This window comes from Leucopleurus acutus (genome assembly GCF_964270905.1).
Source record: "Leucopleurus acutus genome assembly, chromosome: 16".
Taxonomy (NCBI): Eukaryota; Metazoa; Chordata; class Mammalia; order Artiodactyla; family Delphinidae; genus Leucopleurus; species Leucopleurus acutus.
Genome location: NC_139158.1, coordinates 86,694,055 through 86,720,001, shown reverse-complemented (window position 1 = coordinate 86,720,001; position 25,947 = coordinate 86,694,055). Strand labels below are relative to the sequence as shown.

General features: G+C 58.6%; 1 protein-coding gene across 1 annotated transcript in view; it reads right to left on the bottom strand.

The window, feature by feature from the left end:
* Positions 1-507: 507 nt before the first annotated feature.
* NTSR1 (neurotensin receptor 1) overlaps positions 508-25,947 on the bottom strand; it is a gene marked incomplete at both ends in the record, with an annotated part of 47,359 nt that continues 21,919 nt past the window's right edge. Inside the window, 3 exons of the mRNA XM_082857086.1 lie at positions 508-757; positions 1,861-1,951; positions 4,694-4,895. Coding sequence (XP_082713212.1) covers positions 508-757; positions 1,861-1,951; positions 4,694-4,895 — 543 coding nt within the window. The remainder of the gene's footprint in view (positions 758-1,860; positions 1,952-4,693; positions 4,896-25,947) is intronic.

Genomic DNA, 25,947 nt, shown 5'->3' with positions numbered 1-25,947 from the left:
GCCCTTGGAAAGGCGGTGGGTCGGATGCCTGCTGCACAAGGGGCTGACCCGGTCCTGAGCTGCCCGGAGGCCCTCTCGGCGGTGCCGGGACAGCGGTGGTCCTGCCAACCGGGCTCCTCCCAGCGCCAGCTCTCGGGGTCACCACCCTCCGGCCCCAACCTACCCCTTCATGTCTTTCTCCCTCAACATCCATTAGTCCGAGAACAAAAAGACCGCCTTTCACCCAACGCTAATTTCTCCTCATTAAAGGCCCGTTTTGGATCTGGGAGAGGATCTGTCTCTCTTTCTGGCTTTGAAAGAGAAGGGGCGCGGGGGAGGGTGAGAGAGGAGAAGCCGAAAGGAAGTGCAGCCTCTGGGTGTGGGTGCTGGGTCCTGGGCCTCGGATGCCACGGAGCGGGCCCAGGGCCGACCCCCGTCCAGCTCGCAGGCGCTGCGCGGACAGGCGTGGAGGCCGAGTGGCAGCCCCTCTGTGACCCCTCCCGGCCCCCCGCCCGGCCCCGCCCGGGCCTAGTACAGCGTCTCCCGGGTGACATTGCTGGAGAAGGTGTGGCTTCCGGACACGCTGCTGGCCTTCCTCGAGAAGGCCGGCCTCCTCCTTCTGTGCCCCCACAGGGGACACAGGCAGGCCAGCGTGGACAGGAAGATCTGGCGGAAGTTGGCGGAGACGAGGTTGTACAGCACGGGGTTGATGGTGGAGCTGACGTAGAAGAGGGCGTTGGTCAGCATGTAGAAGTAGTGGTAGAAGTCATACAGGAACCTGGGGTGGGAGAGGACGCTCAGGCTGGCGGGCCAGACACAGCCCGCACGGGGCAGCCTGTGGCTGACGCGGGGGCCTGGGGCAGTCATTGCAGACTACTTGGACATCTTCTGAAGTGGGGATATTTCACAATAAATTCCAGGGCTATGGTTTCTCTTGAGAGGTTGGAAGTTCTGAGCACACTCCCGCCTGGCACCGGTCAGCTGAACTGCCGAGCTGAGCTGCAGCCGCCCACCCGAGGCCAGCTGTGCAGTCCCCCTTGGCCACAGTCTCCACCTCTCCCTGCAGCCCAGCTGGCCTGCCCTTTCTTGTGCAGAATCCCAGCCCCTGCTCAGGGCTGCAGGACGTGGCCAGGGCCTGGCCTCAACGGAACAGCCAGGCCAGGAACCCCCTCTGCACCTCCCAGACAGCTGTGCACCTCATCTCGACTTGCTTGCCTCCGTGCACAGGGATCTCACCCCCTCATCTGGCAGCTCACTTCACTACCAGGCGGCCCTGAGTTTCAGAACCCCTTTACTTTGGGCTGTGTTCCACGCCCTGTACCTTCTCTTCATCCTTTCTAGATTTTCCCTCCCTAGTGGCTCCCCGACACTTGGAAGAGCCCACAACCCTGGGGCCTGGCAGCCCCGCTACGCAGAGGAGCTCACGCAGCGGGGCTGAGGCTACCGTTGCGGGGAGGCCAGCTGGCGAGGCCGGCGTCCATACGTCGCAGTGCGGGTGTGATGCTCTCGGAGTCCCAGGGGTCCTCCTGGCAACTCCTCCAGGCTGGGGGTGGTCTGGGGGCCCCGACAGTCACCATCACTCCTCCCACAGCCAGCAGTGCCAGCCCTTCCTGTCGCTCTCCAGACGCCCCCAAACCTGTCTTGTACTGACTGTTTTAGGACTTGCTTTCCTTTTACGAAGCAGCTTCCAGGGTGTCTGTCCCTCTACGGACTCTGCCTTCCCTGCCCTATCACAGCCGCACCTGAGGGCCTGTCGGGGGACGCTGACCCGCCCACCCTGAGCTGCCCCTCTCAGCACCCCCAACCCCTACACTCAACTGTTTTGGGAAGCATGTCCCCAGCCCAAGACTCACCCCTTCGGCCCCAGCCTCCCATACTCACGGGGTCCACTGCTCGTCCGAAATGTAGCAGAACATGAGGCGTCGCACATGGTAGGGCAGCCAGCAGACCACGAAGGCGATGACCACGGCACCTGAGACGTGGAGGGACGTGGGCCTCAGGGAGGTGGAGGGAGAGGTCCCGTGTTCGTGTACCGAAACAGCTAATAGTGTTAAGATGACAGTGCTGCCCAAAGTGACCTAGAGATTCAGTGGAATTTCTATGGAAATCCTGATGACATTTTTTGCAGAAATAGAAGAATTCATTGGGAATCTCAAGGGATGCTGGACAGACAAGACAATCTCGAGAAAGAAGAACAAAGCTGGAGGACTCACCCTTCCTGACTTCAAAACCTACCACAAAGCTACAGTCATCCAAACAGAGTGGTAATGGCATGAGGACAGACGTATAGACCCATGGACTAGAAGAGAGGACCCAGAAATAAGCCCTCCCATATATAGTCAAATGACTTTCTACAGGGCGCCAAGATCAAAGGGAAAAGGGCTGTTTTTTCAACAAATGTTCTGGGAAAACTGGATCCCCACATGCAAAAGAATGAAGCTGTCCCCTTACCTCACACCATCTGAAAAAATTAACTCAAAATGGATCAAAGATCTAAACATGAAAGCTAAGGTATAAAATTCTTTGAAGAAAATATAGGACAAAAAATTTCACAACATTGAATTTGAAAAGACAACAAGGGAAAAAATAAATAATTTGGACTATATAAAAATAAATAACTGTGTATTAAAGGTCACAATTGACAGAGTGAAAAGGCAACCTACAGAACGGGAGAAAATATTTGCATCACATATCTGATAAGGGATTAATATCCTGGGCACATAGAAAACTCAACAACAAAAATCAAACAACCCAATACAAAAGCAGGCAGAGGACTTGAATAGACATCTCTCCGAAGAAGAGATACCAATGGCCGATAAGCACATGAAAAGATGCTTAACATCACTGATCACTGGGGGAATGCAAATCAAAACTACAATAGGATACCACCTCATACCCAATAGGACAGCTCCTATAAAAGAAAACACAGGAAAGAGTAATCTGGGGGAGGATAGGGAGAAACTGGAACATTTGTACCCTGTCGGTGGGAATGTAAAATGGTACAGCCACTTTAGAAAACAGTTTGGCTGTTTAAAAATATTTTTTAATTCAATAAATTAAAATTCTACTCCTGGGTTTATGCCCCCAAAGAACTGGAAGCAGGAGTTCAAACAGATACCAGTAGCTCATAGCAGCACTACTATTCAGAGTAGCTGAAATCAATGCATGACGGATAAACAAAATGTGCTCCATCCGTACAACAGAATATTATTCAGCCCTAAAAAGGAAGGACATTCTGACACAGGCTACAACATAGATGAACCTTGAAGACATTACACCATGTGAATAAACCAGTCACAAAAAACCCAAATACTGTGTGATTCCACCTAAAGGAGGTCCCTGGAGGAGTCAAATTCACAGAGACAGAAAGTAGAAGGTGGTTGTCAGGGGCTGGGGGAGGGGGTGGGGACTTGGTGTTTAATGGGAAGAGTTTGGGTCTTACAAGGTGGGAGGGTTGGTGGTGAGAGCCGCACAGCAACATGGGCATCTACACTGCTGCTCAGCTGTGCACTTAGAAACGGTCAAGATGGTAAATTTTATGCCCTGCATATTTCACCACAATGCAAAAGAAAGCACCCAACCACTCGGGCAAACTTCGGGCCAAGTGTGCTGTCCCGGGGCAGAGAGAAGGGTGTTCCCCGAGAGGTGCGTCGTCTTCTTGGGGACGTGGGGGGATCCGTGGGAGGTCCTGGGCTTGGGATCCCCGCTCCAGGGCTGCTGCCCGCTGGGGGGCTTGCGGAGACCCTGGGCCGGGGAGGTCCCAACGGAGGCACTGCCTGCTGGCAGCAGGGCTTGGTGGCACTGGGCTGCTCCAGAAAGCCCGCCCGCACACAGCAGAAGCAAACGCTGCCGCCCTGGTCACCTGACCCGCGGCTGTGGGGGCTGAGCCGGCCCGGGTGCGAAGCACCCCCGAGTCACTCTCCCGTCAATCACGGGCCGTGGACGGGTGCGGGCGCCGTGCTGTTTTGGAAACACTGGAGCGATAAATGATCCAAGTGGGCTTTGCCCGTCTCCTCTGGCTGTTTAAAAAGGCGGCCGCCGGACCACTGAACACTCCACGTGGGGCCTGCGCCGCGTTCCTTCTGGCAGAGCTGCGGGGACCTTTTCCTTCCAAGGCCTGCAAAGCTGCGGGGCGGGCAGCCCGGGGCAGGGGGGAGACGGGGCGTGGGTCCTGGGGTGGTGGGAAGCACAGGGTAGGCACTCTGCGGGACCGGGGGGCCGGGGCTGCCTCAGGAGAGCAGGGAGGGGCAGGTTGTTTTGAGGACCCCTCCTCACGAGGCACCTGCAGGCCCAGGCCAGGCCCGGGACACACAGAGGGAGGATGGATCCTCACGTCCACCCCACACGATCCTTCAGGCCTTCAGGATTCCCTGCGAGAATCTGTGCAGAGGGACTGCACCTCCGGCCTCTCCGGCTGGCGCCCGACTGCCCAGCACGCATGGGGACCGCAACCCTGCGGCCCTGGCTTTGTGAGCAAACTGTCCGACTCAGCCGGTGCCAGGAGGCTTGCTGAATCGGTGGATGTATGGATGGATGAGTGAGCGAGTCAAGAGAAGCCCCGACCCCAAGGGGAACCGGCACTCTGAGCCTCGGTCCGGACGCGCTCCGTTCCCAGGGTCTCTAAACCTTCTGTTTGTGGTACCCAGCTCGCTGCTTTGCTGGCCCCTGGTGGCCGCCCGCCGCCCGCCCCTCGCAGGGCCCAGCGGTTACGTACGTAAGACCCGGACGCCGTGGCGCAGGGCCTGGACCCGGCCGGGCTCGATGGACATGCTGAACGAGCTATGCTGGTCTCCAACTGTGCGCACCTGGCCCTGCTCGGCTGCCTGGCGGACCATCACGGTCAGCTTGTTGGCAATGATGGTGTTCAGGACGGAGATGGCCACCATGGGGAACACGAAAGACATGAAGGTGTTGATCTGCGAGAGGTGGAGAGGGGCAGCCTGTGAGGCTGGGGCAGGGGACGCGCCCTGGCACCCGCCCCGCCCACCGGCCCAGGTGTAGGGGTTGGAGCGTGGGCGGCGCTCGGTCTGTCCGTTCCCAGACTGACTCTCCGCCTGCTCCCACAGCCCTGGCTTCCTAGGGGAGGTTTGCAGACTCTCCGTCAGCTTGGGGAGCCCTCAGCCTGTACACAGTGTGGAGTAAAACCCTGGGGCACCCCGGCTGCGGTGAGGGGCCGGGGCTCTGCGTTCCCGGGTCTGGACAAGGAAGCGGTCCCTCCTGACTTCTCTCCAGGATGGCTCACCCAGCGTCCCTCGTCCTGCACACATACAGCTCACGTTAGGACACGAAGGGAAGACCCGCCCCCCGCCCCACTTCCTCTCAGCGTGTTGAAAAGCGCTTCTCGTTGGCAACTCCACCTTCCACGTTTCTCTGCCTCTGGGGAAACTGAGTCTCCGGGTGCTGAGGGGCTTTGCCAAAGTCACCAGCTCAGAGCGGCTGGACCTGGACTTGAGCTGGAGCCCAGCTCCTCAGCGACAGCAGGCTGAGACCCGCCTTCACGGGCACCTGCTCAGCCCGAGCAGCTGTGGCCTCCCTGAGCTGCCACTGGCGTTGCTGACAGGGACGCAAACCCCCAGTGCACGTGTGTGGCCCTGACCAGCGATGGGGAACGGGCCTCCCACCGAGCTGGTCCTGAATCCGCATCACCTCCCAGGGCCCCGGAGTAACAAGCCTCTGGCGTAAAGCCGCGTTTGCCGCTGGCTTTTGAGCACGCTGGTCCGCACGCCACGCTCCGACGCCCGAGCTTCTAAGTGTGAGCTCGCGAGCCCTTGTGAGGGGGCGGTGCCTCTTCGCCATGCCCCCTACCCAACCGCCGCCGCCCTTAACGCTCACGTGAAGTTCAGAGTCAAAGAGCAAACGGCTGCACCTGGAGAGACACCTGCACTGGCCCCACTGGGTTCCGGGGTCTGCACGGGGTGCCGGGCTCCAGGCTGCCCCCTCCACCTCCTAACTTGGGTGGGTCCCAGGGTCTGCACAGGGTGCCGGGCTCCAGGCTGCCCCCTCCACCTCCTAGCTCGGGTTTGCGCACAGCCCTGAGAGCAGAGCCGAGGGTCCCGCGTGGAGGTCTCCTCGATGGTAGACAAGGACTGTCTCAGCAGGGTAAGGACCGTCCAGCTCTGCCCTCCTAATGCGGCAGCGGCCAGCAGGAGGCCAAGAGGCGCTGGAGGCTCTAGAACGCCGACGGGTTCGCCTCCTGGGCCTCCTGGATGTCAGACCTCTGTCCCGAGCAGGGCAGCCCACACGGCCCTCTCTTCGGGGCATTGGCCGACGCCTCCGCAAGTCCTGCCCGCCCCACAGTGCTCCGGGTCCCGCTTGGGAGGACTGTAGGCATCCAGGAGATGGTGGCTGAGGTCACCTCTGGCTCCTTTTGAAAAAGACTCCCCTAAACTAGAGGACAAGCACGTCAGACAGGGGCCGCGTGGGCCCTCGGCAGGCGTCCTTTCCACACTTGCCAGCCCTTGCGCCCGTCACTAGTCACCCGCTGGGCGCTTGGGAGTGGCCTCCCCCGGGCACCCTTCTCTCCTGCGTCCACTGAGCTCAAGTGGCGTCTGGAGGTCCTCCCGCAGGACGATGATGGGCTGGTGCAGCCGAGGGGCAGCTCTGGGCCGGGGGCTGGGCTGGGGTGCAGGGGGATGCCGGGCCTGGGCCCAGGAGACACACCAATTCCCGTGAGTCACCACAGCCGGGCATAATTTAAACAAAACAAATGTATTCAACACAGATTTTAAATGTCAAAACATTTGAAATACCATACTTCGATGAGCACAGACAGCAAAACAGCCACCTCTGGGGGCCGCGAGCGGTGGACCAGGGCCCAGGCCCCCAGCGGATCCCCCAGTTGGGAGAAGTCCAGGCCCTGATCCTGAGGTTCTGGAATGGGGAGAGGGGCCCCGGCACTGCAGGCGCCCCCCAACAGAGGCCTGGGGATGAGGCTCGGGCCGGCGTGGGCTTCCGGAGAGGCGTGTCTTCTCTCGGCCTCCCCCGCCCCTCCAGCCTGGAGACTGAGACTGAACCTGGATTGTGGGGTACCAGGGCAACGCCTGGCTCTCGGGGTCGCCTTCTCTTGCTGAGGCTCACAGCACGGATGGGAGCTCAGCCTGTACCCCTTTCCTGCACTCCACCCCAACTTCTGGGAACAGGGGAGCAGCCCACTCCCGGCAACAAGCAAAGAGAAGGGAGTCTGCTAAGCCCTGTTCAAGATGTCCAGGAACCACTGCAAGTGTAGCCACAGGAAGGACAGAGGGGAAGGAGGGGCAACCGGGGCCCTTCCAGACAGAGACATGCGGACGTGGAGGGATGCGCCTCGTCTATGCATTTGTCCCAGTAAAATGTGAGAGCACCTGGGGATAGACAGACTGACTCTCAAATCCAAATGGAAAAAAAGATAATCTAAGAGTAGCCAGGAAAGTTCTGGGAAGGAAGGTGACAGGTCAGTAGGGGACGGGAGGCCTCACCCACTATGGGAGGGCACTAAAAAGAGATTGTAGGAGAAGAGTTTGGCGCGAATAAATCAGGGGAGCAGGAGAGAGGCCAGGAGCGGTTCCCGATGAGGCCAACGTGGCCTGTGGTAAAGGCAGCGCCGGAACCAGTGGGAGGAGGCGGGTGACGGGCTGCAGAGCTGGGGGCTGGATACTCAGGGCCTGCTGTTTCCACTGTCCCTTCCCAGGACCTCCGTCCGCTTCCCTGGAAACACCCACCCCGCTCCATTCCTGGCCAATGGGCACAATCCAAGAGGCCCGGGTGAGCCCTCATTGGACACACACAGGCCGCACGTTCACCTCTCCACCAATCACGTTTGTCCTATGAGAACCAGCCCCAGGCCTGCTGTTCAGAAGAGAGAGCCCACCTTTGTGGGGGGCCTGCTGAGCAGGAAACTGCTTTTGTGCCCATTGGTTCTGTTCTCCCACCTTGTGTGGGGGACCTGCCTAAGAACGGGCCCTCACAGGTGAAAGGAGAGCATTTGTAATTTTGTGAGGGACAGAGAGTGAAATGGTTAAGCAGTAAAAGGAAAGTGGAACAGGACCCAGGTCTGTCTGGGAGGAAGGGCTGCCCCCGACCTGCCTGCAAACAGGTGCGGGGCACCAATGGAATGCGCGTAGCCTGGCCCGCAGTCACGGGGTCCTCGTGCCTCTGCCTCCTCCTTCGAGGCTGTCGTCCCGTCCACCCTTCCTCTGAGGGGCAACAGCCTGTTTCTGATCCCACTGTGTTTAGGTAAAGAGACAGCCCCTGGACTCCGGAGCTTCATGGCTCAACACCAGCCTGCGGTGAGTGGGAAGGTGCGAAATACCGCTCAGGGGCTTCCCTGGTGGCGCAGTGGTTAATAATCCGCCTGCCAATTCAGAGGACACGGGTTCGAGCCCTGGTCCGGGAAGATCCCACATGCCGCGGAGCAGCTAAGCCCGTGTGCCACAAGTATTGAGCCTGCGCTCTAGAGCCCACGAGCCACAGCTACTGAGCCCACGTGCCACAACTACTGAAGCCCATGAGCCACAACTACTGAAGCCCACGTGCCACAACTACTGAAGCCCGCGTGCCTAGAGCCCGTGCTCCGCAACCAGAGAAGCCACCGCACTGAGAAGCCCGCGCACCACAACAAAGAGTAGACCCCCCACTCGCCACAACTAGAGAAAAGCCTGCGTGCAGCAACTAAGACCCACCACAGCCAAAAAAAAAATATATCTCTCAGGGTGTTTGCAAAACTCAGCAGCTTGTACAACGGCTTCTGAGGGGAGAGGCAGAGAGGAGGGGCTTCCTGTCAAACCCTCCAATGTAGATGGCCTCGCTGGCCTGGCAGGGGCCACCCCCAGCAGATGACCAGTCCAGCCAGGCCCAGGCTTCAGGGACCGCCTCCTCCTAACCTCCTCACCCAGCAAATGCTGAAAGTCCCCTCCCTCTCGGCCACCACCAAGGGCAGGACAATGATGCAAGTCACTCCAGAGTCCCTGTTTGTCACTGTCACTCAGCACAGCCCTGCTCGAAAAGCAAAAACCCAGAACAAGTTCAGTGCCCACCCACTCGGGCTGGTTGATGAGTTATGACGCGCCCACACCACGGGGTGCTGTAGACACTGAGAATGACCGACGGGGGGGCCAAGGTCATGGTTTAGTGAGAAGAGCAAACACAGAGCAGCTGGTGCCTCCGTAAAGTAAGGAGCCGCCTCGACGCCCAGGATTGCTCCCTGGAGAGAAGCCTGACAGAGGCTGGCCCAGGCCGACTCAGGGAAGGGCAGGGAGCTGGGGCGCTGGGCACGCCCTCTTGACCTTAAAGCACCTGAGTGGAATGAATGCGTGTCCTATGACAGGTGCCCGGGCCCCTGCTCCCACAGTGACACGAGAACAACACACCCCACCTTGCCGCCCTGGGATGAGGTGTTGGAGGTGGAGGGCACCAGATCTCAGTGCACCCACCCTTGCTTCACAGGCGGGACACCAGGGCTGGGAGGGCAGAAACTGTCCTTCAGGGTGACACAGCCCAGAATCTCCCGGGCTGACATTGTCCGAGTAACTCTGCCCTCCAACATCCCTCATCTCATGAGCACCCAGACCCTCCGGACGCTGCTGGGATCCCACCCAGGAGGGCACACGCGGTCCACGGCAGACAAGCGTCTGGGAAAGAAGACAGATGAGCGTCGAGGGCCCGCTGCTCTGTGGGTCAGAGCCCTGACCGCAGGCCTGAGTGTCTGAGGAGAAGCCCAGCGTGTGCCTTTAGGGGAGGGACCCCGAGCCTCCCCAGGAACTGCCTGCGTTGCTGAGGCCCCAAGTGAGTCACCTTAGGGCCTGAAAGGCCACCTCGGGTGGGGGAGGGGCTCCACGGGCTGCGCGCAGCTCCGGCTTAGCGAGGCCACTCGGGCCACCAGTCCCGGCCGCTCACAGTGCGGTCCCGCCCGCCGTTAGGCGGCTCTAGTGCCAGGTTTTGGCTCAGTATAAAGGACTGCCGCCCTCTGGTTGATACACACTCTTTAGCTAACTCTTTTTTTGTCACAAATTTATTTTATTTATTTATTTTTGGCTGCATTGGGTCTTTGTTGCTGCGCGTGGGCTTCCTCTAGTTGCGGTGCGCAGGCTTCTCATTGCAGTGGCTTCTCTTGCTGTGGAGCATGGGCTCTAGGTGCGCGGGCTTCAGTAGTTGTGGCACGTGGGCTCAGTAGTTGTGGCTCGCGGGCTCCAGAGCACAGGCTCAGTAGTTGTGGTGTTGCAGAGCACGGGCTCTAGGTGAGTGGGCTTCAGTAGTTGTGGCACTTGGGCTTAGTTTTGGCATGTGGGCTCAGTAGTTGTGGCACGTGGGCTCAGTACTTGTGGCTCGCGGGCTCCAGAGCACAGGCTCAGTAGTTGTGGTGCACGGGCTTAGCTGCTCCGCGGCATGTGGGATCTTCCCGGACCAGGGCTCAAACCCATGTCCCCTGCATTGGCGGGCGGACTCAACCACTGCGCCACCAGGGAAGCCCCCCTTTAGCTAACTCTTAACAGAGTGCTTTCCATGAGCCAGACCCATGTTCAGTGACTTGCATGTGTCACCCTGTGGAATAGGCACATAGAAGCTATTGGTGCTCTCACTTTATAGAAGAAAGAGCCCAGACACAGTCTGACCCACAGCCCAGTGCTCGCTTCCGTGTCCTGGGGCCTGTGACACGCAGAGAGCAGAGAGCAGACGAACGGAGACCCCCCTGGTCGTGGGCAAGTGTCGGGGGGCCTCACTTCGGCGGATGCACGCCCCACCCCCAGCTTCCCAGAGAGGACACTTTGGGTAACTGCAAAAATTTGACAGCAACTTCTAGTCCAAAGGCCACAACTCCATGGTGATCTCTCAGGACTGAACATCTGTCCATTACTCTCTCCTTTCTTTTTTTTTTCTTTTTTTTTTTTTTGTGGTACGCGGGCCTCTCACTGCTGTGGCCTCTCCCGTTGCAGAGCACAGGCTCCAGACGCGCAGGCTCAGCGGCCATGGCTCATGGGCCCAGCCGCTCCGCGGCATGTGGGATCTTCCCGGACCAGGGCACGAACCCGTGTCCCCTGCGTCAGCAGGCGGAGTCCCAACCACTGCGCCACCAGGGAAGCCCTCTCCTTTCTTTGATCTCCCTTCCGCTCCACGCTGGTCCCCGTGCTCCTCTTCAGGTTTGGAGTTTCTGGGAGACGACTGACCAGAGTCACCAGCGACTTAGAGTGGAGACAATGCTCGTGCCCCAGGGAGCCTTAGGGTTCAGGACCATGGACAGAGCCCATCGCTGCGGAGGGGCTGCCCCGGTGGAGAGGCGTGCCGGGCTGGGAGCAGCTGTGGTTGGCAAGACTGGGTGGGGAGGGACTGGGGAGTGGGACCCCCGAGCCAGCTGGGGGCAGCGATCATCAGGGACACTCCACCCTGTCCCCAGACCCCTCCTGTCCACTGATGAAGGGCAGGTGAGCAGCCTGTGACCTCTGCAAGAGGCCCCACCGAGTCCCCGCTGCCCGCGCAGCCAGCAGCCCTGTACGTGGGAGTCTTCGCCCTCCTGGAGCGCCGCAGCCACAGAGGACGCCCCCGCCCTGCAGCCACATCCTGCCTGGTCCCGGCTGTGCTGCAGCGCTGGCACCAGACGGGCTGCCAGGAGACCCTCCATCGGATTAGGGAAATGGCCCTCCCACTGCGTCTGTCCCTCCACCTGTACCAGGGTCGCCGTCCTCGAGGAGAGACAGGATGGGACCCTGCCCTCAGCAGCACACAGGGCAGGTGCTGGGGGCCTGGCCTTGGCTGTGAGTTGGTGGGGGGCTCGTTAATCACCCTGGGTGTGGAAGCCGGGGTGGTGAGTCGCGTTCCGGTCGTGCCATCCCATCTCAAAACTGCATCGAGACCACCTGTAGACTGAAGTCCTGTTTGCCGTGTTTTCAGATGCCTGTTGGCTAAAAAGCCCATGAGAACATTCAAATCAGTGGGACATCTGCTAATTAGCAACCGACGGGGCTGTAAAAATCCTTGACAAGGACAGGCGCAGGGCAGGGGGTGCAAGTCTGACCCTGGGCCCGGTCCCCGCCTCTGTGTCTCACGGAATGTGGGCAGGGAGGCACCTTAGCGGTCACCTGTCACCTACCGTGAAACCACAGCCCCCAGCAGATGCAGCCCAGCTCTCACCCCCACCGGCACCTCACACCACGACGATGACCATGTACTCGCTCGTGACAAATTCTGTCTTGCAGGGTGGCTCCCGGTCCAAACGTGAGCCCCCAGGGTCGGTTGCCAAGCCTTCTGTGTGAGCCTTTCTGCCGTGTAGGGCCACCTTGATTCAGGAGTAAAAGCGGGGCCGGTTCCGCACAGAGTGTTCTGCGTGCACCCTTGAAGGAAGTCAAGCATCGAAGAACGTTCTCTGCTCCACGCCAGGAAGACCTGGGGCCCTGGTCTTAATTAAGAGCCCCTGGGGGCTGGCGGACGTTGGGAGTGGATTTCCGGGGAACTGTGCGAATCCCCCAGCTGTGCCTGGGAGTGAGTCCTGCAGGACCGGGTCCAAGCTGGTGTCACGTGCATTTCAGAAAGCGCTTAGGAAGGAGTGGTACTCCAGGCCCGGGGCCTGTCCTCCACCTCTAGGGGTGGGCGGGGAAGCGGCCCTACTGTGCGTTCGCCGGCAGCTGAATCTCCAATTCTGTGATTCAGCTGTGGGACTGAATCTCCAATCCCACGATTTTCAGTGTTTTCTTGCCATGTGATTGTGTGGGCAGCTCAGCAAATATCCTGTTCCTTCCCGATTTTGAACTACCGTCCACTGGCAGAGTGCTAACTGCGTTCCCCGTGGACATCTGGCCCTGCACCCAGTGTCTCGGCTCCTTTCAATAGAATTAGCGCTCCGTCCCTGCTTGCGGGGAATCTGATTATGGTAGACCTGGAGCCGCGCGGCCGGTGTGAGGGAGGGGGGCTGGGAGCGGCCACCCACGTCCCCCCAGGCCCCACTGGACCAGCGTTTGGATCTAGTTCTTCTCTCAAGCTGACCAGCCCCTGGGTGTGGAGGGGACCTTGTGCTCTGGGCTTAGCCCCGGGAAGTGACTCTTTTGCTCCTTCAGCCAGGCCTCCTGGGGCTTCCACCCCAAATGGCTGTGATTAGGAGTGGGGCGCCTTAGAAATGATGGTGGGGTCCTGCGCCCCACCCCCACTTGGTCCCCACCAGTGCCGGCGGGCCCGGCTGTGCTCTTCTCCAGGACAAAAGTCAATCAGTAAAGGAAGAGGAACGCCAGTGGGTGCCGGCCAGCTGCCCAGCTCCACTCCAAAGCTCCTTCCCCCGACGACCATATCTGTTAAAGGCCGTTCTTCCTCCATCCCCGAGAGACCACAGGCCTCCACGAGGCTGCGTGACCACATGGTGTTCCACTACGCTGTCCTCCTGCACGGCTGCACAGGGCCCCTCTGCAACAGCGAACAGCCCTGGCCTTTGCACCGTGTGAACGGCCTGGGGCACACGAGACTCACTGCTCTCCACACGCGTGTGAGAGGTGGGCCTGTGGGGTGACTTCTGTTTCTAGAACTGGAGTGAAGAGCAGAGCAGCCCAGGCTGGGGTCTTGCCGTGCCCCCTGGGCACGTCCCCTTCTCACGCTGGGACTGTGTCCTGCCTGTGAAGATGGGGGTGGCTGGTCCAGCTTGAAGGCCAGGAGACTGAGGATAGTCCAGGCTGGCCCCAGCCCAGTTCCTGCCCTGCCCGCACCCCTGCAGAAGGACTCCTGCCTGACGCAGGCCCTGGGTGCCTGGAGCACTGTTGACGTCTGAGCTCGAGGGCTGGGGGGCAGGGGCGGAGGGGGCGCTGATTGGCACCCAGGGAAGCCTCCCTCTCTTGAGAGCCAGGCCAGTGGCTTGCAGGGACGCCAAGAGGCCTTCCTGATGCTCCACTCAAGGCTCATCAGCCCTTCTTTTCCTCGGATGCAATTTCAGGAAACGAGGCTGTGCTGCTCGGGCCTCCTGTGAGTCAGGCAATTACCTGGAGACAGGCCCAGGGCAGCCGGCTTCCTCCAGCCCAGGAGCTGCGGACCTGAACAGGGACAGGCTCTGCGTCTCTTCTGGAATGTTCCAGCACCCTCCCTTCTGTTTACCCGCAGCATCCCCACCCCTCCCCTCCCCCCGCAGGTCCACCAGCCTGCGCTTCACGCTCCGTCCTCCACCCTCTGAGTGCACCGTGCACCCAAGCCCACCTTGTCTAAACGTCACAAGCACTTACTGAGCACCTGCTGTACGCGAGGCACCCTGCACACAGACTGAGGTGAGCGCGGAGGACAGGTGGACAGATGTGGCATGGAGCCTGGGGGGAGAAGGGCCACTTTCTGGAGGAGGGACCTCCATGCGGAGACCTGAGGGATGCGGGGCACCCATGGGCCTGAGAAGGAGGGGAGCACATGAGATCTCGGGAGCCCGGGGGGCCGGGCAGCGTCAGATCCCAGACAGTGGGCTGTTTCCTCCTGGTCGTGGAAGAGGGGGAGGGGTGAAGGGGGGCAGGTGAAGGGGGCAGGGGTGAAGCAGGGGACTGCGGGCGCAGCTGCGTTTGCATTTCGGGAGAGTTCTGTGGGCAGGGTGGGTAGGGCCTGGGGACAGAGGGCCCAGGGAGGGGCCCAAGCCCAGGAGGGAGGTGATGCATCTGTGTTAGGGCGGTGCCTGTGGGGATGGATACATGGAAGTTTGGGAGGCACTGGGGGGCAGGCCCCGGTGTGGGTAGACATGGGGGCAGCGAGGGTGATGCTGAGAGGAGGTCCCCCTCCACCCTCAGCCTCTCAGGGCCCCTGGAGCCGTGCGCTTGGCGGTGCAGGAGGCTCCAGGGCAGAGCACGTCTCCTTCTGAGCAGGTGTCTTTGCTGCTGCTGACCTCCCAGGTCAGAGGTTCCTTCTTACATTTTTCCTCCAACAATTTGAGTCTCTTTCCCATGGAAGTGCCCTGAGCAGAGATGCTTTCCCGAGTCTTCCACCAAGTCCATCTTCCGGGAGGCGCCCTGAGCTGCCGGGGCCCCTCCTCCCCCAGAATGACTCACTGAGTTCGTGAATTGGGGTTCTTCCCCCTAGGTAGAATTGCAGGGTAAACTACAGCGTACGGGCATCTTGAAGCCCCACTCCCAGCCCAGCCTGGGTACCTGCGACCTGCAGACACGGGGGGAGATGTGGGGGAGGGGCAGGAGCTCGGGGTATCATTTTGCCCTTGAGGTGGGTGCACGAGCCCCCACAGGCCCGGGTCCCCCGTCCTCTGCTCCTGGCATTGCCGGCCCACGCCTCCCGCCATCAACCTGGGCGCTAACTGCAGCCTCTGGAACCGTTCCAGGTGCACTTACTGGGGCTCATTCAGGGCAACCTTGTGCCCCTCCCCCCTTCAATTAACACCGGCCCTTCCCCGGCCAGGGAGGCCACTCGAGGCACTCCCGGGCCTTGGCCTCCCTCCCTGTATGGGCCTGGTCCCTGTACTGGGTTGGGCCCGGGCTGAGCTGGTAGGCAAGCCCGCCACTTGAGGGCACTGATGCGGTCGGTTGCGTAAGGGTCAGCGCTGTGAGGTCTCTGCCTCTTCTGGTCAGTCTGTCGTCGTTCCCATGGACTAACCGCAAATTCTCACCAACGCAGAGCTACAGGGCAAAACCCACAGCGACGCCGGGCCTGAGCAGTCCTATGATTGGAGACACAACTTCAAGGTCACCCCTTGGGCGGGGAGACAGCCGGTCACTGTGGCTGCTTTCCCCTGAGGCCCAGGCACGGCTCTAGCCCCGTATGTCCAGGTGTCTCTGGACTGGCCGCCACAGGCCCCCACACCACCAAGTGGCATGCTTGCCCAGGGGCAGTACTGTGCCTGCCCGCAGCCTCACAATCACCAGGACCCCCCAGGGGCCGTGCGGTGGCACCTAGACTCCCCTAGTCATCCCAGATGGTGAGGCAGCTCCTCGCAAGCTCTCCTGGACCAGACTGCGCCATGAACTTGCCACCCTGTGGCCCGTGGCAGATGGCCCTTAGGACGGCCGAGAGTGGCTCCCACCTTGGACGCCCACCTCTTGCAATGTGACTTGGCCACTCCTCACATAGAGATGTAGGGTCTGTGGCCCACCCCTCGACTGGGCTGGCTCTGACCAGCGAAATGCAGCGGCCGTGTTGGCCTGTGCCTTCCCAGCCAGGCCTCACACTCTCTTGCTGGCTCTCTCAGAATGTGGCAGCCACCATGTGAAGAAACCCTGATTTGCATCTCACCCTGGGACAGAGGCCCAGGTGAGAGCCAGCGCCAGCCTCCAGACAGATGAATGAGGCTGTCTCAGACCCATCCAGGCCCTGTGCAGCCACAAGATGACCGAAGCCACATGAGTGACCCCAGCTGAGACCGGCTGAACCAGCTCAACTTGCCATCCAACAGATCACAAGCAAATAAATAGCTAGTGTTTTAAGCCAATAAGTTTGGGGCTCTTTTGTTACACAGCAGAGGTTAGCTGAGACACTGCCTTACAAAGTGCTGTGTTTTTATCTGTCCCACCACTGCATTTTCTCCTTGGAGGGAAACCTTGCTTAAATAAAATAACATCCCCCCCCACCCTGCCCCAAGCACTGACAACAAGTCGTGTGAAGGCAGGGGGATGCGGTGGGAGCGGTGGGCAGGGTCATTTGTGTGGCTGACTGGGCTATCTGACCCCAGAATTTGGGTACTTTTTTTTCTTATCTCTTTATAGACTCTGGTTCTAGGGACAGGTTGCCAGCAGACAGCTGGCCAGGTGGGGACTGGTTTTATAAAGGTTACTGGGCACCACCTGTGAGGTCCCACCCCTCTCGCCACACTGCAGAGCAGGGTAAGAAGCATGGTGGGGGTGGGGGCAGCGTCTTTTACTTTCATTTCCCATGAAGAGAGGCTCATCAGAGAATCTGACCTGTGGGTCTGACTTCTTGAAAACCCAGCAGCGTGTAATTAAAGCTTGAAAGAGAAGAGCCGGCTGCTGAATCAAACTCAAGTGAGTGTGAAATCAAACACGAGAGGCCCTGGGCAGCTGAGCCCAGCTTGAGACGAGCGACCGGCATCCTTTAAGGGGTCTGTGCTTTGACGGTGTCTGAGTGGTCTTCCCTCAAGCCCCCAAACCTTGGTCCCACCTACTGTGCATGTGTGTTTGTGTCTATGCGTGCACGTGTGTGTGAGCTGCGTGTGTGCACACTTGTCTCCTGTGTCTGGCCCTGTCTTGCTCTTGGTGTAACCGAGCAGGGCCTCTGGGTCCTTCCCGGGACAGACTCCTCCCCCGCGTCCTCTGCTGTAGTTCCTCTCTGAAGCTCTCAGATAGCAGTACCTGAGGCGAGCTTCCTGAGCTGCTTCACAGATGCTAAAACCCCCGCCAAACGGAAGAGGTTAAGTACTTGATGACCATGACCATGTAGCCCCCAGGCCTCCTGGAGTCTGAGGATTGATAATGTGAGCCCACCCTGTTACCTCGCTGTCAGCCAATCAGAGAATTAATTGTGCACGAGCTGATCACATACCTTGCGACTCCCCCCACTGCCCCCCGCCACCCAACTGGGCCTTTAAAAATGCTCCCCTGGGGCTTCCCTGGTGGCGCAGTGGTTGGGACTCCACCTGCCGATGCAGGGGACGTGGGTTCGTGCCCCAGTCCGGGAAGATCCCACATGCCGCGGAGCGGCTGGGCCCGTGAACCATGGCCGCTGAGCCTGGGTGTCCGGAGACTGTGCTCCGCGGCGGAAGGGGCCACGGCAGTGGGAGGCGCACGTACCGCAAAACAGAAGAGTGCTCCCCTGAAACCCACTGGGGAGTTCGGGCTTCTTCAGCGCTAGCTGCCCGGGACTCCATGTTTGGGGCCCACAATAAACGCTGCATTGTCCTCCATCACAGCCAAGTGTCAGCAGGTTGGCTCTACTGCGCGTGGGCGCGTGGACCTGAGTGTGGTTGGGTGACACTGGCTCATGCAGAGCCCGGGTGGTCACATCAACGAGGGAAACGCCTCATGACAGCTCGAGGCCTTGGCCTCCCTCCAAGTCGCCACTGAGAAGGCCATCAGGTTCTATGCTGTCCAGCTGCTGCACCCCTGATTCCGAGCAGACCCTGCGGCCCCCAGTCCATGCCACTACCAAGGGGACGTGTTTCTGAACAAACTTCCCCTCGGCCAACACCCAGGCTTACTATAACCACGGCACACTGGTTTCTGTTGAGGGATGAAAATTAGCAGATTTAGACGATAATTACCCGGCTCTGAAAATTAGCCTCTAACGAAAAGGGTGCTTGAACCCGGAACCCACATTTGACGTTCAGACAACACGCCTTTGAAGAACGCTCGCGGCCGGAAACAGGGGTCGGCCAGAGCCCCGGCTCTCGGCCACTGCTTTGCCATCTGCCACCCGCCCCCCGAGTGGGGTCTGCAGGCCCAGCCTCACAGCCTCACGGCCTATGTCCCTGGTGCCCCCCTCACCTGTGTATTTATTTTGTGTGTTACGTTTCTCACCCTCGCTCCAACCTCACATTACACAGAGGGGGCGACACCGCTGTGGACAGAAAGTGTGTCCTACAAAATTCACCTGTCGAATCCTACCCCCTCAGGTGATGTGTAGGAGGTGGGGCCTCCCGGAGGTGATGAGGTTGTGAGGGTGGAGCCCCGTAATGGGGTCAGAGGCCCAGGGAGGCCCCTGCTCACCCCCCAACGTGAGGAGAGGGAGAGGACACAGTCAGTACCAGCGCCTGGATCCTGGTTGTCCAGCCCCAGGGCTGTGAGAAACACACGTGTTGTTAGAAGCCCCCAGCCTGGTCCGTCGGAGCAGCCTGAGTGGATGGAGACGGCTCCCGGGGTTACCTGCCCCCAGGGAGCGATGGGAGGGTGGCACCTGGGGCATGGCCACCAACCTGTCCTTAGCCGCGTGGAGGAGGCTGGGGGCCGCCCACCCCGTAGGGGCTGCTCCCTGCAGAAAGCATCTTGTCAGGGGCCACCTCCTCTGCGTCCTCTCCCACCCACGCGAGGAACTCAGTCTCCCTCCTAACGCTGTGTTTGTCCCAAAGGCACAGTCGGGTCATTTGTTAGACTGGGCGTGTGTCAAGACACTGACGTTAGGTTTTTGATGCAGAAGTGCGATCCAGCTGAACCCGGCGCCTGTGCTCGGAGCAGACAGGCTTTCAGCCTCTCCTGTGGCCCCACCTCCCACCTGCAATTACGGCAATTTGCATGACTGTGAGTGGGGCTGGCCTGGGCCCAGGGCTGTTCGGAGCGCCAGGCTGTCCTCACACCCCCAGCAGGCCAGGTGGGCAGTGGCAGAGCCGGGGGATGGTGGAGAGGCCGAGGGAGAGCGGTTCCCCTGGGCACTTGTGATGATGCGTGTGTGTCTCTTAGTTGCTGCCACCCCGCCCCGTGGCTGCCTGGGGACAGAGCCTGGTGCCCTCCAGTCACCCACACACTGACCGTGTGAACGAACAAATGAATGACTGCCTGCTCGCCCAGGTTGCCCTAACACAGTACCCTCAACTGAGCAGCTCATAAACGGCAGAATCTATTTCTCACAGCTCTGGAGGCTGGAGGGCTGAGACCAGGTGCCGGAGTGGACGGTCTCAGGTGAGGCTGCCTTCCGTGTCCTCATGTAGCAGAAAGAGGGCGAGGGGCTCTCTGGCCTCTTCTTATAAGGGCGCTAATTCATCATGGGGGCTGCACCCTCATGACCTCATCACCCCACAAATGCCCCATCCCTTAATACCATGACTTTGGGGGTAGTGCTTCAAAACATGAATTTGGGGGGACACAAACATTCAGTCCAGAACAGCTGGCAAAGGAAGGGCTGAGCTGTCTCCACATGGGGGGCCCCTAACCTGGGGGAGGCTCTGGCAAACGGCCCCAAGCACACACGGGAGCTTTGTGTGCACGGACAGGCAGCCTCCTTTCCCGGGAGGCAGCGTCTGCGGCTGTACAGCCCGATAGAACAGTGCAGTTTGTGCCAGCCGTCAATGATGTACAGTTTTCTAGGGGCTACATTAAAAAAAGTAGAAACAGGTGAAAATAATTTCATTAATAGATTTTATTTAACTCAATACATTCAAAATATTATTTCAACATGCAACCAGTATAAAAAGCGTTAGTGAGATCCTATAAATTTTCCCTTCATCCAAGCTCTCTGGAATCACGGGTGTGCATTTTACACCGAAAGCTCCCCGGGATTCAGACTGGACGCCGCACCGCACACAGGGCAGCTTGGAGTTCTCATGAGAAGCCACGCAGAACCGTTTCCAGGTGGCATCCACCCCACAGCCCATGGCGCCTGCACTCCCCTGGTCCCATCTCTGGTCAGTGGGGGAGAAAGAGGTGCAGCCTCCGGACCCCCTGGTCATCCCCAAAACAGGATGCGTCAGCGTCTGCACAAGGTCAAGGACGAGTCATTCATTTACAAGGAGCCGTGAGCAAAGTTGCGCTGAAGAGTGAAGCCTCCCTACAGGAGCAGTGGGCAAGCAGCCCCCCTGGAAGACACTACAGGAGCAGCACGGACCCCAGCGCAGCCTGCGTTTGGGGCCATAGCTTCCAGAACCAATAATGGCCTTCTCTGTACCCCACGAAGGACCCAGATGCACCCAGATTTCCCAGTGGGCAGGGGCCACAGGGCGCGCTCCCGGGAAGGCATCCTCTTCTTTTGTCCTGTCACCACCAAACCTCAGAAATGAACCAGAGTTTTGTCAAGGAACTAAGCCCTGAGGACAGGACGCTGGGCGGGGCGGCGAGTCCCAGGATAAGAGGCAGAGCAAGCGGCTTCCCCACCCGAGTGTCAGTCTCCTCATCTATAAACGGGGACAGTCGGGAGAGCCCCGAGCCCCAAGGGTGGCCACGGGGATCAGAGCTGGCTCTCAAACTGTCATTAGTGATGCCAGGAGCAACCACGTCAGGGCTGTCACAGGGCTTGATGGGGACCAACATTAATCACACCTTCGTCATGGACCCCTCACGTGAGGTCTGCTCACCCAGCTCAGAACCTTCCTTATCACCTGAGACCCAAGTCAACAGCGGCCACCAGAGGGTGGGGGCCCCTCCCTCTCAAAGCCCGGGCCACTGCGCCGTGCCCTCCGCGAGCTGACCCAGCGCATCACTGGCTGAGAGGCCCCAAGCCACTCAATTGCTGCCACGATTTCTAGACCTTCTCCCAGTCCGGAACATCGGAATGGACACAGACTGACCCCACATGGAGCCCTGAGTGTCCCTGACCGAGGGACACCACCGTCCCTGCGACAGTGCTCACAGCCCGCAGAGAGGAGTGTGGGCGAGCATGTCAGCCCGCAGCTCACGCTGGAACCCACCGCTTCCTTCTCTCCTTATTCTCGCTAATGTTTATGCGCTGGAGCTGAGACGAAGGCTGGTCGCACAAAGGTGTCTCCAGGCGGCCTTGCGAGGATGCAGACAGAGACGTGGATGCAGACACAGAGGCTGTTTCCCTGTTACGACTGGTAATCAAGATTCATTTTCTCTGACAGCTCTTATCCCGAAAAGACAACCACACACTGTTGATGACATGTAAATTACTTGGGATTTGCAAGTCAATTGCTGGCATGAATATTCATGGACGCGTGATACCCATGCGTGTGGCTCTCAGGACACAGACCGCCTGGGATCCCAGGCGTCTCGCAGGGACGTGAAAAGGCTGCCAGAGGCCCCTTTCGCCCAGATGTCAGCAGGGTCCGCAGGCCGCGGCTGCCCCACGGTGATCCCCACCCGCAGGAGGAGAGGTGCTCACTGGGGAACGGGGAGGAGTAGGGCTGCTCTCGCCCTGTTGATCGACCTACTTCTCCTAAACCAAAGGTGGCCACGTGGGGCTCTGGTCTAGACCCAGGGCTCCCCTGACCTTGGCCGGGTGGTGGGAGTGGGACGAAGCTGCGGGTCCCCCGGGACACGCGCACACCTGGCTCCCCGTCCATCACCCGACACGGGGCGGGGAGCTCCGGGGTTCTGTTCCCCGTGGCCACGGGCACCCAAGGAAAGCTGCAGCAGCCGGTCTGTGAGCTGGACAGTTGGAGGGAGCCTGGGGTCCACCCCCGGGGGAGATGCCTGGCCTTCTGTGGCAGCTGCATGGCCCGGCCGGCCTGCGGCTGACCCACCTGGTGATGGGCCCTGTGCCCCCTCCTGCTTGTGGGGTAAAAACACGCATGTGCGCCCAGTGGGTCAAAGGCCCAGGAACTCAGACGTCAAAGATATTCCTCTTGAACCAAAGCAAAGTGGGTTTGGGTTGGGCCCAAGGCAGACTTCCTGTTTAAACTAACTGCTAAAGCCAGTTGTTGAAGGAAGTTTGGAAATGTCCTGTGTGAAGAGCAGAGGGCCAGTGGCCTTTATTTCCAAATCCTGACACAGGGGCTCCCCACCAGGTGCGGCTCTCAGTGACCTACAGATGAAAGCTCACTGCGTCCTCACCGCAGTCCAGACGGGGAAACTGAGGCAAAGGGAGGTTCCCGTCACCCCGAGAGCAAGTGCAGGGTGGAGACGTGCATCTAGGCCACCTGCCTGGCTTCCGCTTGCCGCTAGCACCAAAAAAATGAAACACATTAGGTATAAACCTAACAAAGTATGTATAGGATGTATAGATGGAAAATCACAGAACTCTAATGAGAAAATCGAATAATAGCTAAATCAATGGACAGAGAGTCCGTGTTCATGGACAGGAAGACTCAATACTGTCAAGATGTCAATTGTCTTCAACTTCATCTATAGATTCAACTCAACCCCAGTCAAAATCTCAGCAAGTTATTTTGTGGACATTGATGAATTGATTCTGAACTTCACAAAAGACCCAGGACAGCTAACACAACACTGAAGGAGAAAAACAGAGTCGGAGGACTGACTACCCAGCTTCAGGACTTACTATGACGTCATCAATTCAGCACGGCACTGGGGAAAAAACAGACAAAGAGATCAGCGGAACAGAACAGAGAGCCCAGAACTACATCCTCACAAATATAGTCAACTGACTTTCACAAAGGAGCAAATCAATTCAATGGAGAAAGGACAGTCTTTTCAACAAATGGTCCTGGAACAACTGGACAACCATATGTTAAAAAATGGGCCTTAAACCTTAAAAATCAACTCAAAATGGATCATAGACCTAAATGTAAAATGTAAAACGATAAAATTTCTAGATAGTAACACAGGAGAAAAATCTAGGTGAGCTTGAGTTTGGCAACGTGTTTCTGGATGTAACAACAAAGGCGTGATCCATGAAAGAAAAAAACTAAGTTGTATTTATTACAATGAAAACTTCTGCTCTGCAAAGACACCGTTAAGAGAATATGACAAGCTACAGATTGGGAGGAAATATTTTCAAAACACGTATCTGATAAAGGATTTGTTATTTCATGTCTGGTAAGGGAATCATATCCAGAATACACAGAGAATTCCTAAATCTCAACAACCAAACAATAAAGAACCCAATTTAAAAATGGGCAGGGCTTCCCTGGTGGCGCAGTGGGTGAGAGTCCGCCTGCCGATGCAGGGGACACGGGTTCGTGCCCCGGTCCGGGAAGACCCCACATGCCGCGGAGCGGCTGGGCCCATGAGCCATGGCCGCTGAGCCTGCGCGTCCGGAGCCTGTGCTCCACGACGGGAGGGGCCACAACAGTGAGAGGCCCGTGTACCGCAAAAAAAAATAAATAAATAAAAATAAATAAAAATGGGCAAAAGATCTGAACAGATACGTCACCAAAGAAGATACACAGATGACAAAATAAGCATATGAAATCAAGATGCTCCACATCCTACGTCATTAGGGAAAAAATGCAGATCAAAACAATGAGATACAACCTGAACGGCTAAAATAAAACCTGACAACACCAAATGCTGGTAAGGATGTGGAGCAACATGAAGCGTTCATTCATTGCTGGGGGGATGCCACGTGGTGCAGCCACTCTGGAAGATGGTCTGGCAGTTTCCTATAGAACTAAACACACTGTTACCAGACCATCCAGCAGCTGTGCTCCTTGGTATTTACCCACAGAAGCTGATAGCTAATATCCACGCGAAAACCTGAACAGGGATGTTTGTAGCAGCTGTATTCGTAGCTGCCAAAACTTGGAAGCAAACAAGATGTCCTTCAGCAGGTGAATAAATAAACCATGTTGCATCCAGACAGTGGAATATTATTCAGTACTAGAAAGAAAGGTGTTATTGAACCATGAAAAGACATGGAAGACACTTAAAAGCATTTTACTAAGTGAAAGAAGCCAACCTGAAAAGACTACAGACTGTGTGATTCCAACTCTCTGTAGGACATTCTGGAAAAGGCAGAACTATGGAGATGGTGAAAAATACAAATTGCCTTCTGGGTAGAATTCTGGACATGCTTCAGATGTTTGGAAACAGTGACTGTGTCCCCTTGGTCTCTAGTTCCCATGGCCTTCCTTGGGTGTCCCCACCCATGTGGTCATCTTCCTCAGGACACAACCAATTTCATTTAAAATGGGCACAAGGGACTTCCCTGGGTGGAGCAGTGGTTAAGAATCCGCCTGCCAATGCAGGGGACATGGGTTCGAGCCCTGACCCAGGAAGATGCCACATGCCGCGGAGCAACTAAGCCCGCGTGCTGCAACTACTGAAGCCCACGCGCCTAGAGCCCGTGCTCTGCAACAAGAGAAGCCCCCGCAATGAGAAGCCCGCGCACTGCAATGAAGAGTAGCCCCTGCTCGCCGCCACGAAAGAAAGCCTGCGTGCAGCAACGAAGACCCAAAGCAGCCAAAAATATTTATTTTTTTTTAAAAAAAATTATAAAAATAAATAAATAAATAATTTAAAATAGATAAATAAAATGGGCACAAAATTAGAGGATTAAGTACTTAGCAAGGGGCCCCCAGGTGCGTCTGTGAACAGGTGACCCTGCCTTAGCGCATGCCCCCCGCGCTTTGTCCCTCTGATGACCCTCCGTCTGTGACGTCCCCCTGGCTGAGGGGCTCCTTCCCTGACTCCAGGCCCTAGCCCGGAGGCAGACGGTGCAAGACCAGATGTGTCTGGGCCGGTGGCTCCAGGGGCCTGTGAGGGGGACCAGCGGCCTCTGACAGAGCTGTGGGAGAGGTCAGCCCCTCCTGCCCTTGTAGGTGGCGGCCCCCAAGTCCTCCAGCTGGATCCCAGGGAGCAAGGGGGCCCTGCTGTTCTGTCCCCCATGCCCTGAGCCTCACCCTCACCAGCTGCATCCTGCCTGCCGCTGCCCCCACTGACTGACCCCCTGTGCCTGCCTGGAGCCTGCCTGGGCCAGCCAAGCTTAGGACCCAGACCTCCTGGAAAGATACCCACTGTTGGGGGAGCAGAGGCCCCTGAGTCCCTGGGAGGAGGGCAGCGCTCTGATGGAGTCACAGCACCCGGCAGAGGCCACTGGGGGTGGGGAGCAGTGGGGTCCGGGCAGGCGGTGCCCTCCCACCTGGGCGCAGCGTCGCCGGGAGCCCTTGTCTGCCGCCCAAGGGCGGGGGCCTGATGTTGGGCCAGTCCAAGGGGTTTCAGCATTCGCCACCCAAGCCTCAAGCCCGTCCAGGACAGTGTTCGTCCACCAGCTAGACCTAAACCCTAACCTTCCTGGCCATGCCTCTGCCCTGCTCAACAAGCTCTCCGGTGGGCACCAGGGGCCACTTCCCTCCGGCACTTGGGGGAGGCCCAGTCCTTGTTTGCCTGCTCCCAACTCCTGGCTTTAGCACGGAAGTCCCACAGCCCAGGAAGCCCTCAGTCCCGAGCACACGGGGACTGGTCACCCTTCTCAGGGCCACAGGGGCTAAGCTCCTGCGGCCGCCCTTCCCCCATGCACGGCCAAACTGGGCTGAACCTGGTCCCACAGAGGGGTCATGGGCTGTCCCTGCGTGGAGTCAGCGGCCCTCACCCCCGGCCACAGCGGGCGTGACGCCCCGGGTGAGCCCTCGGGCTCTGGCACGCTTCCCTGTCGTTCAGAAGACCTCTCCTCCCCCACAAACTCCCCCGCCGTCGGTCTGCTGCCTTGCACCAGGGGCCGGAGGCCCAGGCGGGGTGGGCTCTGTCTCCACCCTACGGACAAGGAAACCAAGGCGTGAGAGTTCAACTGCCTAGCTGAGGCCCAGGG